Genomic DNA, 16,786 nt, shown 5'->3' on the forward strand with positions numbered 1-16,786 from the left:
CAAGAAAGGAAAAGAGGCAGTGGGGTTATTTATGATGGAGAGAGACTCCAGATATGGCACGCCAGGAACACTGATTCTCAGGTAGGTGGAAAGCATTAGCATTTTATGCATATTCCTCATCAGCTTCCTGAGGATAATTAGGATGCACTTCCATTTGCACTTTATTCATTATTACTTAAAGTTTCTTTCCCAACAGTCTTTCTTTTTAACTGTAGAGACAGGCTCATAGCAGGTTGCCAAGGAAGCAGATGGTCAACGCTAGGGCCCAGGAGTGTTGTGACCAGTCTTGGAGGCCCCAGCCTGTGCTTCGACCTATAATGATACAGAGAATGGAAAGAATATCATAACTCTGCTCCTCAAGAGCCATTGATACTTGGAAACTATCTGCCTGTAGACCCCTTCACTCCAGGGATCTCCCTGAGTGGGTTCTATGAACCAGACCAGCACCAAGTTAGGGGTCAGATTCTGGGTCAGGATTTGGAGGGTCAAGCTGTGCAGTTGGGAACTCACCCTGCTGTTCCAGGCTCTCCTTCCCCTCATGCTGGGCCCATGCAACTGCTCGTCGCTGCTCAGGACTCAGAAAGGCCATTTGCTCACGAGTGACAGCCACAGCCTGAACACTGGTGAGACTAGATAGCTGGGTGGGGCTGAACACCACCTGGGGGTGGGGGCAGGAATTGGTGCATCCCTTGTAGCCCCCATTGGGCCCTGGTTCTCTTGTGGTTACTCCAGACCCCAGTCCATCAATACTCACAGCAAATTTAGGAGCTGGGATGACAGAAATAGCAAGAGGGGTGAGGCCCTGGATCTGTTCCCGTAGCAGAGCTGAAAGAGCAAGGTCTGGGATCCCAGCTGTTGAAGCAAGTAGGATGGGCATCCAAACATTGTCTTATACTGGTCTTCTCCTTTCTCTTCAAACCTACAGAACTTCTCCTCCAACTACTCCCAAAGTACCCTAACATAGACCTTCTCCAACACATCTCCAACCTCCTACCTAAACGCCTTCTCAGACTCCCACCTTAAGAATTCCAGAGCAGTCCTCCACCCAGTCCACCCGTGGTGTGGAAACCAACCCCTGACAACTAGCAACAGCAGTGGCCCAGCCTCCCTACCTGCTATTGTGCCAATTTCAGTGAAAATCTCAGGCCCCCAGTTACTGACTGGGCCAAAACCACCAGGCAGCACAAGGAGTTGGGCCAGAACCTCCAGTTGCTCCTCAGAGCACTGGAGATGCAGGTTGCCCAAGAAGAGAGCTGCTTGGCTGTGGAAGAGTGGGAAGGAAGGGAGAAGGATTCAACCACGGTGACAGGGTCTGTGGTCATGATACAGGGGTAGAGATGACTTCAAGTGGGGTTCTTTCCTCTGTGGGACCACTCCTTCATGAACCTTCCCTCCCCAGTGAGCCCACCTTTACCTCAGCACCACCACCCACACAACCCCTCCACAGGTGACCTAAACTCCCAACTGCTGATATGCTGTAGCTCCTCTGGTCGCAGTCCACAGAGTGTGTAACCCAGTGCAGTCAGGTGAAGGAAGTCCAGGTGGCTCACATGCCGGCCACTCTGCCGCAGGAAACTGGAGACCACAACTCGGAGCTGGGGTGACAGTGATAAAGAGAGAAGCACAGGATAAAGAGAGAAGTCATGGTTGAATTCATGGATGAGGAAGTGACAAGTGACTGGATTATATTGTTTTATTATTATAGACCTGAAGATCCAATAGCCATGGGGTAAGCTGAGGATCCCAAAAAGAGAAGGACAGAAAAAGAAGAAGCCTCAGGGAAAAGAGACAGGAGGGAGTATGATGTGTCCAGGGCCTCAGAGTGAATAAATCAGAGTTCCTAAGGCCGCTAGTCTGGGGTATTAAGAAAAGATAGAAAGAATAGGCAGGCAGGGTCACAAGAGAAAATTCCTTGGGCTTTAGATGGCCAGAGGCCTGGATATGTGGGATGGATGATTGGAAGGTGGTAGGGAGGAGATAAGGTGTTACCTGGACGGAGCTCCAGCCATCTATCTGCCCCAGGGTGCTCAGCACTCCCCAGTCCACCAAGATCAGCTCCTGAAGTTCCCGCTCTCCTAGACCTCTTAAGAGCCGATCCAGCTGCAGGATCTGCTCAGGACGGAATCCCCGGGGAGGGCCCCACAACTAGGAGAAAGAGAGGAACAATGTGAATGGAAAAAGCACTGGACTAGGAGTCAGAATGCTGGGTCTTAGTCTTGCCTCTGACCTTAGCTGCATAACTGTAGGCAAATCACTCGCCTTCTCTGGGTCTTTAGTTTCTCCAACTGTAAAATGAGAGTTGGACTAAGGTTCCTCTGACTAAGGTGTTTTTGAAAGACTCTAGAGTCTCAAGAGGGAAGAACAGCAGACTCTAGCCTACGAGTTCTAAACTTTTATGAGCACCAGACTCACTCACTTAACAGGGGTGCCTGTTAAAATGCAGATGCCCAGACCTCATCCTCAGAGATTCTTCTTCAGTGAGTCTAGCATGGGACCCTGGCATCAGCATTTTAAAAACCTGCTCCCCAGATGATTTTGATACACACTAAAGTTTAGTGCCTACTGCTCTAGGCCCTCTACTCATTGCACCAGCTTCCTTTCCTCAATATTCATCCCCTCTGACTTCCTCCTCTGGATCAAAACCCCCTAATTCTTTTATCTCCTATTTCCCCCACCTATAACCCAGCTATCCATTCCCTTGTGTCTCACACCACCCAACCAGCTTCCTCGTGTTTTTCCACCTCCAACCCCAATTGGCCTCTTCATGCCTAACCTGTTTTGCCTTGCCCATCGCTGCCTGTAGTTTCTCAGGCCCAAGTCCTGGGTCTCCTGCAAATAGTGCCAAGCAGTCCTCAAAGTCTGATAGCTCCATCCCTGCAATCTGGGTTGCAGACCAGGCTGCTGGGAATGTCCCTCGTATGTCTGCACAATTTGGCACAGGTTCTGAAGGGGAAAGGCAGGGGCAGGGGGTCAGTGTTGCATTAAAATATGCCCAGAGAGCATAGATGTATATATAGATATAATATATATTACATATAGATGCAGTAACCCCTCCAACCTTTGGAAGACAGGGAAATGTGGGAAGAATGGGTCAAGGAATCACTACAGTGTGAGATTTCTAGGACTCGAAGGATATGAGAACAAGTGACTGGAGAGGACAAGTCCCTTATTGTATAGATGGAAGACTGAGGGAGTTACCCAGGGATTTGATGACAAGCTAGATTAGAAGCCAGGTCCCTAGCCCCACAGTGTCTCCTTCCTACATCCTAAGCATCTTCCCAGCAGACAGCTGCACACTTAGCCAAGCCTAGAGCTGTCAACTGTTAACAGGGATAAGAAAGCAGGAAAAGAGGAGTCCTAGGCTAAAAATGTAAGAGGTTATAAATTCCAAGAGCCGTAGAACCCTAGAACTAGAAGAGACCTTGATAAGGTCTCTTGACAGGGGTCCCTCTAATCCCTGTGCTATATAGATTAGAAAACCCAAGCCCAGAGAGCAGAAGGTGTGCAAATCTGCTCAAAGGACACAACACACCTAGAGCCCAGACTTTCTGACTTCATTGTTGGATACTCTCTCCTTTACATCATGCTAGATGTATGAGTATTTAGGTAGTTTCACCTGGGAGATCCTCTGCAGCAGGCCGCACAACCCCAGCTACCAGGGCTGCTTTCTTGGAAGCGAGCTGTGGCCCCCCACACAGCTGTCCGACTCTGCTCTGCTCCCAGCTCTGCTGCTTCTCTAGGAGCCGCTCCAGGGTCTCTGGGCCCAAGGCCTCCTATGTGAGAAGGTAAAGGGAGGGTGGGGAGACTTGGGCAGGTCAGGGCCAGCTGCTGCAGCTGTAATTCCAAAGTCTTGTCTCTTTTTAGCAGTCTCTCTCAGATTCAGGCTTCACCTCCTTTGCCCTCAACCTCCTTGGCCTTAGCTCCCCAGAACCAGCTCAGCAGTCCCCTCTCTGCTCTTACTCCCTCCCTGTTCCTTCACCTCACCCTGGGGATCAAGGAAATAGCCTCAGTAGGTAGAGTGAATACTAGGCGTCCAGCTTGCTCTACTTCATCCTGGCTCCACAACTCTGGTTTCCTGGGGGACAGGAAGGAGATCAGGGGCTGAGATGCTGAGGGAACTGTGAGGAAAAGGAAGGGGAAAAGAGGACACACTAGGACTGGGGACTCAGGGCTCCAAGGGACTTCAAGCATATTGAATGGGCTGCCACTGATGATGGTGGTTGAGAGGATGGGTATAGGGTAAGGTAGAATCTGAAGTTCCCAAAGGGCCATACCCAAGAACAGGCTCCTGTGACAGCAGCCATCCCAGCTCTGTGGCAAATGGCTCTCCTAGGCAGAAGCCCTGCAGCTGACTGAGATGGGCCAGCAGGATCTGTAGGGGGACCCGTCGGGTGCTCTCTATCCCCAGGAATCCAATCAAGGGGCCCAATGTCTCCAGCACTTCCCTTGAGACTGTTGTCTCCTTTGGAGCCTGGAGAGGGGCATCAGGCCTTGGGACAATGCAGGAGACCAGACTCTTTGATCAAGACACCAAGACCTTTGACCTTCCCTCCCTCCAGCTCCCAACTCAAGACCCTATGATGCCCACTACCACTGTTCACTTTCTTAAACAATGAGTCCAGATAGCAGCAGGCAGAAAGACTGGGAAGTGGAATCCAAGGGATTTCTTGGACTCCAAGGGATGTGGACAAGAAACATGAAGGAGCTTATCAAGGAATAGAACCCAGAGGAAGATCTAGGGGCTAGGACCTTGTAGACAAGAACCTGTTTGGCAGCAAAAGTGTGGGATTGGGCCTAGAAGACAAAGAGCATTATCCGAGGGGTAAGAATTGCCCAGGAGGCAACTCTGAGTTTGGTATAGTGGACTCTTACCAAGTTTTGTAGTGCCCTCTCTGCCAGGGCTGCCCGGTGGAGTGGGGTCAGTGCTAGCAGCTGCTCTGGAGCTCCTCGTACCAGCTCCACCACCAACATAATAGATTCATTGGATAGTCTGTCCATCAACCGAACCCTATAGCAATTTGACAACAGGGGCACTGGAAACTGAGCCAACTTGAGAAGGGACTACAGAATGTCACATTACCCAGACAGGAGGTAACACCAGACCAAACCCTGCAGCCCTGGACAAAAACTGATATTAAACAGCCCCAGGGGCCGGCCCGGTGGCACAAGCGGTTAAGTGTGCGCGCTCCACTGCAGCAGCCCGGGGTTCGCCGGTTCGGATCCCGGGCGCGCGCTGGTGCACCGCTTGTCAAGCCATGCTGTAGCGGCGTCCCATATAAAGTAGAGGAAGATGGGCATGGATGTTAGCCCAGGGCCAGTCTTCCTCAGCAAAAAAAAGAGGAGGATTGGCAGATGTTAGCTCAGGGCCGATCTTCCTCACAAAAATAAAAAAATAAAAAAATAAACAGCCCCAGATTGAGTTCCCACCATATTGCTTGAAGGGAGAGAACAAAGCAAGTGACATAGTTCTAGTCTTCCTGAAAAGAAATGACAAACAATCCTACCCCATCTAATGGAATCAAAAGCCCCAAATATTAAGTATCATGAAAATTTTTAGCCGTTTTATACATTAAAAACTAAGGTTCACAGAGATCCAATGGTGGGGTCTTACTCCCAATTTTCCACAGTGCCACCCTTCCTCTACTTGTTGTGAAAAGGTCCTCCCTCATTTGTATAGCACTCTACAATTTACAAAGTTCTTTTAGGTATTATCTCATTTGATCCTTATGACAAAATCTGGGGATAAGATAGGTATTTTTCTTATCCCTCCTTCACAAATGAGGAACTCAAGTCTGCCAACTCATGGCCCAGGATCTTTCACCTCATCCAGGTCCTTTGGATTCTAAATTATCTCCAAGAACCAATAAATTTAAACAGATTTGAATGGCATTAAAAAAAAAAGGCCCTTTAGCCCAGAAATCGGAAGTGACATCCTGTACTCTATCTAGGGTTGCCAACTCTGGAACTGGGCCAAGTAGTACAAGAGCCAAAATCTGTGGAAAGGCCTATAAAAATGTAAGGATGGAGTCAACTGTTTTTACCATCACCTCATCCCCAGGAAGACTAACACCAGCCTTTTCCTACTCTGACTTACAGTTCAGATGGCAATGGGATAGGGATGGGAGTAAAACGGGAAAAGAAGCCTATGAGTGAGATACTCATTAAGAAGCTCTGGGTTAGGGGGAGCCTTAGGTTCATCTAGTCTTCTCTCTCCACAACTCATACTTGAATCTGCTCTACAACATTCCTGCCATGGGATCATCCAGCATAGGCTTGAATAGCTTCAATGGCTGGGAACTCAATACCTCAGTTTTCCTTATATTGCACAAAAATCTGATTTTCATTCATCGGTCCTAGTCATGGCCCAATGGGGCCATTCAGAAACATGCCAATGTATTTTCTATTTGATAGCCCCTGGGGTATTTGAAAACATTTATCACATGTTTCATACATTTTCTCTTTATCTACTCCTCTGAAGACACTGAGAGCACAGTGCCTTAAGAAGACTAAAATCCTCTAGGGCTGAATTGGACTCATTCATTTCAGATATTCTATATCTCCCTCTACCCTCATTGCAGAAATTCTATCTCTATTAATGTGGCCCAGGTTATATTAAGAGTGCTTGGCAGGTCACATCACAGTATGAACACCCTCAGCTTTCCTACGCTGGGACTACGTTCTGGGAGCCAGTCAATACATAGAGCAACTTTGAATGGAATCATCTGCTTTGGGCTATAACTGATGTCAAGAAGCCACTAGACAGAAAACCACCACCTCTAGGGCATTGCCTAAGTGCAGATCTTCTATCCCAGGTTGAGCCTTCTGAACATCCAGTATCTCCAGTCATAGCACTTACGGTAAGTCCAAGAGTAGCTTGGTGTCCAACCCACTCAGTCCTGGCCCCAGAGTTGCCAGCTCTGGCTCTGGCATTGTCATCCTCCGCTGTAGCTCCACCCAGATACAGGCCTTCTGTGGGACAGAGTGGGGAAGCAGGATCAGGACAGAGCTGAGCATGGGGGCTGGGTTCTGTACCCAGGGTCCCTGCCTCCCTGCTCCGACTAATGCCCAAGCACCCCTCTCACCAGGCTCCCTCGAACCCCAGTGGGCAGTTGATAGATCATGTGCACCACTTCAAGAAAGTCTGCCATCAAGTTGATCTGCTGCAGAAACTCACAGGACATGCCCCCTGCCAGGGTGCCCAGAACCCTGTGGGTGTGCGAGTGGGTAGATGCTCGTTCAACACATGCCACAGCCTGTCTTTTCCTTGATATCAACATTCTAAACACAAGTACAGATGTTTGTTCATGGTAATTTACAGTTCAAGAAATGTTTTTCCATAGATGTTCTCATTGGCTCCCTACAACATCATTGCTGTTTATCAGAGAAGAAAATAAAGATTTACAGAGGTCAAGTAACACTCCCAACATCATTCTACTAGAAAGGTGGTAAACTGAGTCTGGAGCCATGTCTTCAGATTCTGAAGCCCATGATTCTTTCACTGTGGGTGGAGGTAAGGTGATACTTACTTACTCCTGTTTGGCCAGTGGCTCTGAAGTCACTTTGGATTTAACTAATAACAGCAAATGTCTATTGGGAGCTTACACTGGGTCAGGCACTGTGTTAAGTACCTTATATGCCTTATCTCATTTCATCTTCATAACAAATACCTATGAGGTTGGTACCATTTTAATTCCTTTTCTACAGAAGAAAAAACTGAAGTATAGAGAGGTTAAATAATTTGCCCAAGATCACAAATAGGTGACAGGGCTGGGATCTGAACCCGGGTCTTCTGAATCCCTTAGATCCAGTCAGGATAGGTGTGGTGCTAAGGGCAGGAGGGTAAGTAGAGGAGGAACCAGGAGAACGCCCACAGGTTGGTATGGGCATCATTCATCCTTGTATCCTCCATTGCATATCACATGGTGCCTGGCACACTACCATGGAGCACATGGTAAGTGCTCAAAAATGTTAGTTGAATTAAACTCACTGCTCAACATAAGTTACTCACTGCAGATTCCTGAAGGTAAGGTTGGTGGGCACCTGCATCTTCTTCCAGAGAAACTGTGCCTACAAGAGAGAGAAAGAACAGCCGCTTCCCAGCAGACATATTGCCCAAGGACCTAAGATGCCTTGGACAGTTCTGCCTCTCTACCCTGTGGGTCCCACCAGCCTCCTACTCTCCCAAATGCCCACTCCTCTCTCAGAGAGAGAGAGAGAGAGAAATGGTGGAATATGGAGGAGGGAAAAAGAAAAGGCAAAGCAAGTCACGTTATAAGGGATTCTAGGGATAAGGAGCCTAATGGGGGCTGAGGGATGGGTAAAGGAGATGGGACATATTGAAAGAGGGGAGTTCTGGGGTAAATGGGGAGAATTACCTGCTGCTCAGACCAGGGCAGCTCCCGGTATCGCCTTCGGTCAGCCAGAAGAGCCACAGAGTCCAGTTGTAGCAGCTTTAGTGGGAGCAGGGGAAGCAGGCAGTCTGGCCAGGTGGTGGGGATGGGCCGCTGGTGGGGATGGTGTAGCAGTGTAGTGATAGATGAGAGGGTCTGGACGCAGCCCTCAGAGAAGAAGGAGAACCATGGGGGCAGGAAGGGACCAAAGCTAGGATAAGGGTGGAATGGCTACTATAGCAATGCACATCTGAGAGCCCTCACATTAAAGGCAGTTGTGGTCAAGTGTTGCTGCTATTTAGGCACCTGAGATAGATCTCTTAGCCTCTCTGAGCCTTGGTCTCTTTATCTGAAAGCGGGGTAGTTGGCCTGGAAGATTTCTCAGACCCTCTGGCTTTGACATTCTAGGACAGTGTGGGTCATGCTGTCCTGCATCTGGAACTGGGGAGAGCTGCTAATGTCTTGGTAGGCACAGAGCTATCCTGAACTCGCAGGGCCACTGCAGGAGGAGTGTGTGAGGCAGCACCAGCCATGTGAAACTGCCCTGGGACATGGAGAGGAATTTAGTCAGGAGATCCCACACGTACCTGACCAGGGATACACACAGCTGCACCGGCACCTGTTGTACCCATGTTTTTAATTCCATTTTTCACCTGCATGAGAATTGGCAATTTGTGCGTGTGTGTGTGTGTGTGTGTGTGTGTGTTTAAGGAAGTGGGGAGGTTTGGGAGGCCCTCCCTGGCCACAGGGAAGATGCCTCCCTCCCAACCAGAGCCCACATCCCTGATTGTCTCATCCTTCCTGCTACTCTCATACCCGAAAGGTCTGCAGCAGTGCTGCGGTCTGGCAGGCTGAGAGGCGTGACAGTTCAGGGGCCAGGCAGGAACAGGCCCCAACCAGAACTCGCCTAGGGATAGCCTGGAGTGTCTGGGAGCTGAGGCCTGGCAGCAGAGGGTGCAAGGAGCAGAGTTCCTCCAGGGACAGCTGGGAAGCAAGAGAGACAAGAGGCCTGAAGAAGAGGGGCAGGGTGGTGGGGAAGACAACAATCACAGTACAGCAAGGCAGCAGGTAAGAGGGGACCTGAGAGGGAAGAAGGGGCAGATACAGGAACCAGGGAAAGGGGGCCAGAGACTTCTGGAGGATCTTGAAAAGTTGCTGCTACTCACGTCGTGCCTAGGGAGGAGCCGATCAAGCAGTAGGACAGCCTAGGGTGGGATGAGACAGGAAATGACAGCTCTCAGATCCCTAGGGCCTGCCCTGCAAAACTTCCAGCTCCCTCTCTACCACCCCCAGTGACCAGCCTGGCTCTGGGCTCTTCTTGATCTGAGGAAGGGGGATGAGGAAATCCTCCTCGGGAGAGAGGAAAAGGAGACCTCAGGGGGGCTGATGGTATCCCTGAATGTAATTCTCTTGGCTGGGGTCCCAGGGGGTGGAGGGTGGAGGCAAGGAGTGAGAGAGGCCCACCTGGGCAGGTGTGACACTGGTTCCCTGCAGGGCAGGAAGCATGGCTCTGAGCTGGGGCTCTGACAGTTCCTGCAGGAAGCGGAGACCCAGCTGAGGGAAGAGAGGGGCCCAGACCCGCAGTTCCCGGGGACTCAGCACAGCTCCTCCAGATGAACGCAACACCCCCAGAAGTTCATATGCCACCTATGACCAAAGAAGGTTTGGGACTGGAGAGGAAAGGCAGGTGAACCTTAAACCTCCTCCCTAATCCCACATCTGGATTTCCCAGGGCCTGGGCTAGGGCTTGGAACCAAGGATGGGACAGGTATAGATTAGGTTCAAGATGTCAAAGGGTATGTTTGGGGTGTCATAGACTAGATGGGGTAGGGTCAGGAAGAGGAGGTAACAGATAAGAATGACCATGGAGTAAGTAATGGAGGTGGTAGAGGTGGGGGGAGGGGTGGGACCATTGTGCTCAAGCTTGGTTGAGATGACTGGGCAAGTCACACAGACCCAGGGAAAGCCTGGAGTCTTATAGGCCTGTGCCAAGGGGCTCACCCGTCCTTGTGGGCTGAGGGTCCCATTGGCCGCACATTCCAGCAGCCCCTGTTCTACCGGCCCCATTGGATTATTCAAGGGTACCAGGCTCTGCAGCTCCTCAGGGCTCAGGAAACAGGCGAGGGGGCCCAGCCTGAGGAGGGCATGAAGCTGGCCTTCATGTGGTCACCGAGGCTAGTACTAAGGCAGGGACCATATGGGTACATGGAGTAGGCACTCTGACTTAGGAAATGTGAGCACCATAGATAGGCCTCTCTCCTGGAGCCCTATACTGCCTGGGGCCACTGCTTAGTCTCTTGCCCCTACCTTCCTAGGACCCCAACCCACCATGGCAGCTGTACATGTCTCTCCCCCACTCTGGCCTTGATCAATGATCCCACAAACACTCACCTGCGCACGTGCTCCTCTCCATCCTGGACACTCTGGTTTACCAGGCTGCGCAGCACATGTCGGGCATGCCCTGGCCCAAGACCTGCTGCTGGCCAGCTATCTTCCAGGGCCTGGATCTGAGATGGGGGGGGTCAGCTCGTGTTGGGGTTACTGTGGGACACTTGCTGGGAGGGGCTCACGCCACTGACTCCTGTCCCACCTAGCAGAAGATGGGCTAGTCAAGTGAAGAGGATCATTCTCATACCTGGTGAGGGCTGAGCTGCAGAAAGTTCTCCAGAGGGAGGTGGGGGAGCAGGGGCAGCACTGCCCACAGCAGCTCCTGGGGCCAGGCAGGTACTTCCCCAAACAGCTCAGGGGCCAGCAGTCGCCTTGCCAGAGCCTCCTTCTGTTCAGGTCTCATTCCTGGGCTGTAATCCCGGATGGCAGCCAGGCTGGGGAGAGCAATGGGTCTTAACTCTTGGCCCTGTTCCAAACTGTTGTCCCCTGCCTCTCTGCAGCCCTGCTGTCATAGACAGGAAGGAGACTCTCCTAGTTTTAATAAAGGCAAGCTCAGGAAGGGACTGCTTTAGGCAGGTGGGGTTGGCCTGACCCTGACAGAATCAGGAGGAGTGGTGCGAGGTCCTTACACGCTGTCGTTAGCCAACAAGGATGGTGGGAAGCGCATCAGGTCAGAGACAGCCAAGAAGGGGATGAGTGGTGACAGGTCAATGAAGAGCTGGGAGGTGAGGCGTGGGTACCGCTGGAGCAGCAAGGCTGTCAGGCGACCCAGGGCCTGTTCCTCAGATGGTGGTACCTGTGGGAGCACAGGAAGGGATGCTGGCTCTGGAGATGCTCGGTATCCTTGCCATCTCCTCTCTCGAGTTCCTCCTTCCACTAGGGCAAGCCCCCTGCACACCAGGTTCCAGGTGCTCTTGATTCCTAGATTTCCTCCTCCACCCATGTTCCCCTTTCCCTCTACGCCCACCTGCAGCTGGGCCCAGGAACGGTGCATGAGCGTCAGAAAGCCTTGAGCAGCCTCCCTCTCCGCTGAAAGCACCAGCTGCTGGAGATTTTCCGGTGGCATGTGCAGGTATGCCTGAGAGTAGGAAGTCATGGTAGGTATGGCCTCACTGGGCAGGGACCTCAGGCCACAGCTGTCACCCAGTCCACCCATGTGCCCCTCCATCTGTTACCTGCACTAGAATCTGCAGGACCCAAACACTCTTCTCTCTCTGGAGCAGATCCCATAGCACAGGCTAGTGGGGAGACAGACAAGATGCCAAGAGAGGTGTCTCCTCCGTTCCTCCTGCAGCTTCCCTAGGCACTCCAACTCCACTTGTTAGGATGCTTCTCCTTCATCTGAAGCTACTATGTGTGTCTTCTCAGAGAGTAAACTCCTTTAGGTCAGGGACCATGTGTTTAACTTCTCTTATATCTTTCCCATGCCAGATCCATAGTGGGCTAAATAAATACTTGTAGATCTGAACCAAATTACTATGAGTCTGTCTAATTCCATTTCATTTGTCCCAGGGTTTGAGAAAGGAGGCCCCTAACATGGAAACAGGAATCTTTATATACCCTACAGAACCTAGCAAAGGGCCTTACACATAACAGGCCTGAATAATGGTGAAAGAATAAATGATGGTATTCACATATTCTAGCCCCTTCACTCTATAGAGAAGAAACTGAAGCCCAGAAAAGCTAAATTAAATGACTTTCCTAAGACCATGCTAATTTGTGGCATAGTTGAACCTAGAAATCAAGTCTTCTGGTTTATAGTCACCCTGAATTTTTCTCACTTCTGCCTTATCTTCCTATATTTTGCCAGCCTCCATTTCTTACTCTCTAGGCACAGAATTAGAGCCCTCTAACTTGATCCCTTTCCTTTCTGGAGCAGAAAGGCGGGGAGTCAAAGAGTCAGAAAAAATAATGAGATAAGATTTATTATATATTTATGTATCATGCACAATGCTAAGCCCACAGCACGTATCATCTCATATAATCTTTCCAGCCACCCTAAAAGAGTGACACCATTATTGTCTCCCACTTATAGATGAGAAAAATATTGCTCAGAGAGGTTAAATAATTTGTCCAAGATTCATCATAGAACTAAGATGTGAACCCAAGCCTGTTTGACTTCAGAGCTGTGTGCTTAGACCACTGCAGTATACTACTGCCCTTCAGTATTAGAAAATTCTCCTGCAGGCCCTTCCCCCTGTTCCGGAAGCTTTCAGCTTGACAGATCACTCACACTGAAGCAGGCCAGCAGCTCCATCTTGCTTATACCAGAGCTGGGGCTGGCAGTGGGTTCAAAGCCCGGTAGGGTTGGCTGCTCCTCCTGTGCCAGGTACTCCCCGACCGTCCGCAGCACGCTGCGCCGGCCCTCTGGGCGGAAAGCATCCCAGAAGGAGCAGTTGTCTGGGAGACTGGAGAGCATCAGGGCCTGACCCAGCATCCCCTGGGCCTCAGTCCCTCCGGCCCCTGGACCCAGCAGGAAGGTCAGCAGGCGCAGAAGATAGTGTAGGCGTGTGGGGTGGGTGAGGGCTGGCACAGAGGACTGACAGCGTGGCAGTTGGGATAGCATGCCAAGCAAGAAGGGGCCCGGGGCCAAGCAGAGTGGGGAGGGTCCCAGTGGTGGCAGAGAGGGCAGAAGAGGGCCCAATACCCCCTCTAGGAAGCAAGTGTCATTGCCCCCACGACTGATCCTGCACTGGCCTGCTAGCCAGGGCCAGGAGGGCACCAGGGCCTTATACATGGTGTCATTGGTACAGACCATCATCAGGAAGCTGCCCCCATCTGGGCAGCGTTCCCCACAAGGTCCAACGTGGCAGGGTGGGGAGGCAGTGACATCTGGGGTGGGCCCCTGGCATACATGCTGAACCCAAGCCTGATTGCTAGGGGGCACAGCCTGTAGACTTGCCTCCCCACACAGCCGCTCAGCCCACAGAGTCTCGTTCTCCAAGAAGCAGCCCCAGAAGATCTCTGGGGTGAGGGGAACAGGGGGCAGGCCTTCAGGGCAGCTGGTGGGAGGTGGGAGCAGGCCAGCACAGAGCCGCTTTACCAGGCGGCGGATGGGGCCAGACAGGGCTGAAAAGGAGAGGTTGCTACAGATTGCCTCCAAGAACTGATCAGGAAACTGGTCATGGCAAGCCTGTAGCCAGCCTTGGGCACCTGGTGCCCATGAGACTGCATACCACACAGCTGTCTGGCAGATGGCAGCGGTGCTGGGAGGGGGCTGCAGGGTGGCAGGCTTGGCGTGCTGGCAGAGCAATTGGATGGAGAAGTTAGAAATGCTGTAGGGTGCTGCTGGGCCTGAGTGGTTCTCGCAGAGGGCCTCCAGAGAGATGGCTCGCCGTTGGCGAGGGCTGATGTGGCCTGAGGGCTGGGAAGCCCTGGGCAGAGGCACACCTGTGCTCAGGCAGTGGAGGAGGGCAGGGGCTGGGGGTGGAGATCCAGACAGAAAGCCCAGCGCCTGGACATCCCAGGAAAGGTTGTGCCGGATGCCCCTGGGTGCAGAGAGGGGAGCAGGCAGGATCTGGTCAGTTTACATTTCCTCCAATTGAAGATTCTGACCCTGGCCCAGAGCCCTGCAGGGGGTTGGGTGGCAAGCATGGGCCTTTCCAAAAGTGAGGTCCCTGGGAGTATATGTATTACTGGTTTAAGTACTAGGATAGGGGAAAAGGGAGAGAGATCTGTCCTACCAAGGCACAAAATCACCCAGGAGCAGCCCAACTGGAGTCCCTTCTGTCCACCAGGCCCCTTTCTTCTTCCTTTCTTTGTATGCCTTTAGGCAGCTTAAACACAGTCTTCAGTTGGCCTTATATCAGGAAATCTGCCCAGCAACTGAATGTGTCTAACTGCTCTGGCTCTGTTGTACTGAAATAGTAAGGAGTGGAGGAATCCAGTCTTGTCCTTTCTTTCCATGCCCCAACTTTATTAGCTAACATTTATTAAGCACTATGTGCCAGGCACAGTTCTATGTGGTTTACACATACAGTATCAACTCATTTAATCCCTTACAACAACTGTGCAAAAGCTAATATTATCCATACTTCACACATGGGGAAACTGAAGCACAGAATGAGAATGTAACTTGCCCAAAGTCACATGGCTAGAAAGAGGCAGAGCTGGGACACCAACCCAGACAGTTATACTCTAAAACCACTAAGCCACACTCCTCCCATCAGCTTGCTCTTCTGTTCTGGAGGCTGATAACATCCCAGGCCCAATCCCTCAGAACTCCTCTCCTGTTACTTACCATAAGAGCAGCTGCTGAAGGTTGCCTAGGGAGGAAAGAGTAAGGAAGAGGACTACCCGAATCTCACCACTTCTTGCCCTGCCACAGCCCAGTCCTGGACCTGGCAGCACTCACCTCCCTGGCACTGCCCATTGGCATCAGGCTCTGGTTGCCCCAGAATGGAAAAGACCTCATCCTGCAGGGAGTCAGTGATACGGAGCAGCCCCTCCTGGAAGGCAGCATAGAGGGGGGCCCCCACTGTGCGCAGCACACCTCCCCAAAGGGCCTCCTCAGAGCCCAGCTCCCCCAATGGGGTAAGCAAACCCAAGAGACCCTGCAAAAAGTGGGGGGCTGGCTCCCTCCCATAGATGCCTGTGGCATTGGTGGAGTCCATACTGGGCTGCACCTGCACCAAGGCCTGCCAGCGTGTGCCCTCTAACAACAGCAGCAAAGGCGGCAACCAGTCAGCAGCCAGGACACAGTCAGAGGGCCCATCACGGGTGCATGGGGGCCGAGTAGGGGTAGGGGGCCCCCTGGGAACTAAGGCTCCCAGCAGCACCTCTGCAAGTCCACCCAGCACCCCTGCCTGGTGCCCCAGGAAGTCCCGGGGCGTCTGCTCCTGTCCCAGCAGTGCCAGCACATCCCCTAGCAGCCCTAGCATTGGCTCCCAGTCCGGGCTGCCTCTCAGTGTCACTAGGAAATCATGGAGCCGGAGGGCAGGGGGCTGGAGAGGTGGGGGCTCTCCCACTGGTCCCTCCCCCATTCTCCCAGGCTCAAAGGAAGAAGAAATGTTGGCCAGGAATGCAGAGAACTGTGAGCGGCTGAGGGATCCCTGGGGAGCCTGGTCCAGAGTAGAGAGCAATGATTTCAGGAGGGAGAGACCAGGGTCCAGGGACTGAGGCCCAGTAAGGACCAGAGTCACTGTAAGGAGAAAAACGGGAGGTCACTAAAGGGGAAGAGCCTAGAACCCAAACGCAGCCCTGCCCTGGAGCCCAGTCCTGGCCTGGATCTAAAGATGTGGTGAAGGGGATGGTGTGTTAAGTCCCTTTCATCAGCCTACAGTAAGCCTTGGCCCACTGTCTTAACCCTTGTTTTTTCCCTTAGCTCCAGTCTCTGCTCCTCTTCCTTGCCGCTTTATCTTTTATCTAACCAGTTAATGTCCGCACTCTTAAGTCTCTTTCCAGCAACCATCCCCTTCGTCCCCAGCTCTGCTCACTGTTCCTCTCACCTGCACAGGACAGCAGCAGCAACAGGGGCCAGAGGCTCAGAGCCATGTTTCCAGGTGAGTGCTGGTACTAGAGGTGAGTTCTGGTTATTCTCACCTTGTGTGGGATAGCCAGGTGAGAGCAGGGCCCTGCAGGCAGTTTGAGTCTCCACTGACACCGTAGTGTGGTCTTTCAGGAAACAATATCTGTAACCTGACAGCAGGTTTGCCACCTGAGCCACTGAATACCTGATCCTTTGGCTTTGGAGAAAGGTGTGCTTCTGTGAGAGGGATGAATGATAGGGAGTCCCAGGGGGTCCTTGGAGGAATCGAAGGAGATAGTTTCAGTTAGGAGCCAGGATGCAGACAGGAGCAGTCAGATATGGAGATGGAGAACTGGAGAACCAGGGTGTAATCTAGGGGCTCTACAGAAAAATACAAAGTGTTTTTGTTTAAAGGAGCTAAAAAGCAAGTAGGAGTTGAGGGAATCAAGAAAGAAACGGGGCCCAGAAGAGAGGAACTGGGCAGCCAGGTATAAACAGAGAATAGAAATGAAGACAAAGGTCTGGTCCAAGGATGGAGCTT

At 51.8% G+C, this 16,786-nt stretch overlaps 1 protein-coding gene across 1 annotated transcript; it reads right to left on the reverse strand.

Moving 5' to 3' along the window:
* Window positions 1-55: 55 nt before the first annotated feature.
* STRC (stereocilin) lies at window positions 56-16,271 on the reverse strand. The gene is made up of 29 exons (XM_087429072.1): window positions 16,226-16,271; window positions 15,133-15,930; window positions 15,019-15,043; window positions 13,012-14,266; window positions 11,954-12,016; window positions 11,746-11,856; window positions 11,408-11,574; window positions 11,026-11,212; window positions 10,782-10,897; window positions 10,392-10,524; window positions 9,855-10,037; window positions 9,557-9,595; window positions 9,207-9,374; window positions 8,978-9,043; window positions 8,376-8,504; window positions 8,009-8,067; window positions 7,083-7,206; window positions 6,857-6,969; window positions 4,873-5,008; window positions 4,275-4,471; window positions 3,985-4,075; window positions 3,617-3,773; window positions 2,774-2,943; window positions 1,990-2,145; window positions 1,453-1,595; window positions 1,113-1,261; window positions 755-852; window positions 511-658; window positions 56-312 (listed from the first exon to the last, which is right to left on the reverse strand). The coding sequence occupies exons 1-29, from the start codon at window positions 16,269-16,271 to the stop codon at window positions 224-226; spliced, it is 5,316 nt and encodes a 1,771-aa protein (XP_087285198.1). The 3' UTR covers window positions 56-223.
* Window positions 16,272-16,786: the final 515 nt, after the last annotated feature.

This window comes from Ceratotherium simum, chromosome 3 (assembly GCF_057802395.1).
Source record: "Ceratotherium simum simum isolate JZ-2026a chromosome 3, ASM5780239v1, whole genome shotgun sequence".
NCBI classification, from domain to species: domain Eukaryota; kingdom Metazoa; phylum Chordata; class Mammalia; order Perissodactyla; family Rhinocerotidae; genus Ceratotherium; species Ceratotherium simum.

Bases quoted from the DNA above. Each gene is read 5' to 3' on its own strand.
- STRC (XM_087429072.1), bottom strand. From the start codon at position 16,271: ATGGCTCTGAGCCTCTGGCCCCTGTTGCTGCTGCTGTCCTGTGCAG. The intron at 10,525-10,781 runs GTGAGTGTTTGT...TGCCCTCCTCAG, and splicing joins GGAGAGGAGCACGTGCGCAG to GCTGGGCCCCCTCGCCTGTT. The intron at 4,076-4,274 runs GTATGGCCCTTT...CCTGTCCCCCAG, and splicing joins TCACAGGAGCCTGTTCTTGG to GAAACCAGAGTTGTGGAGCC.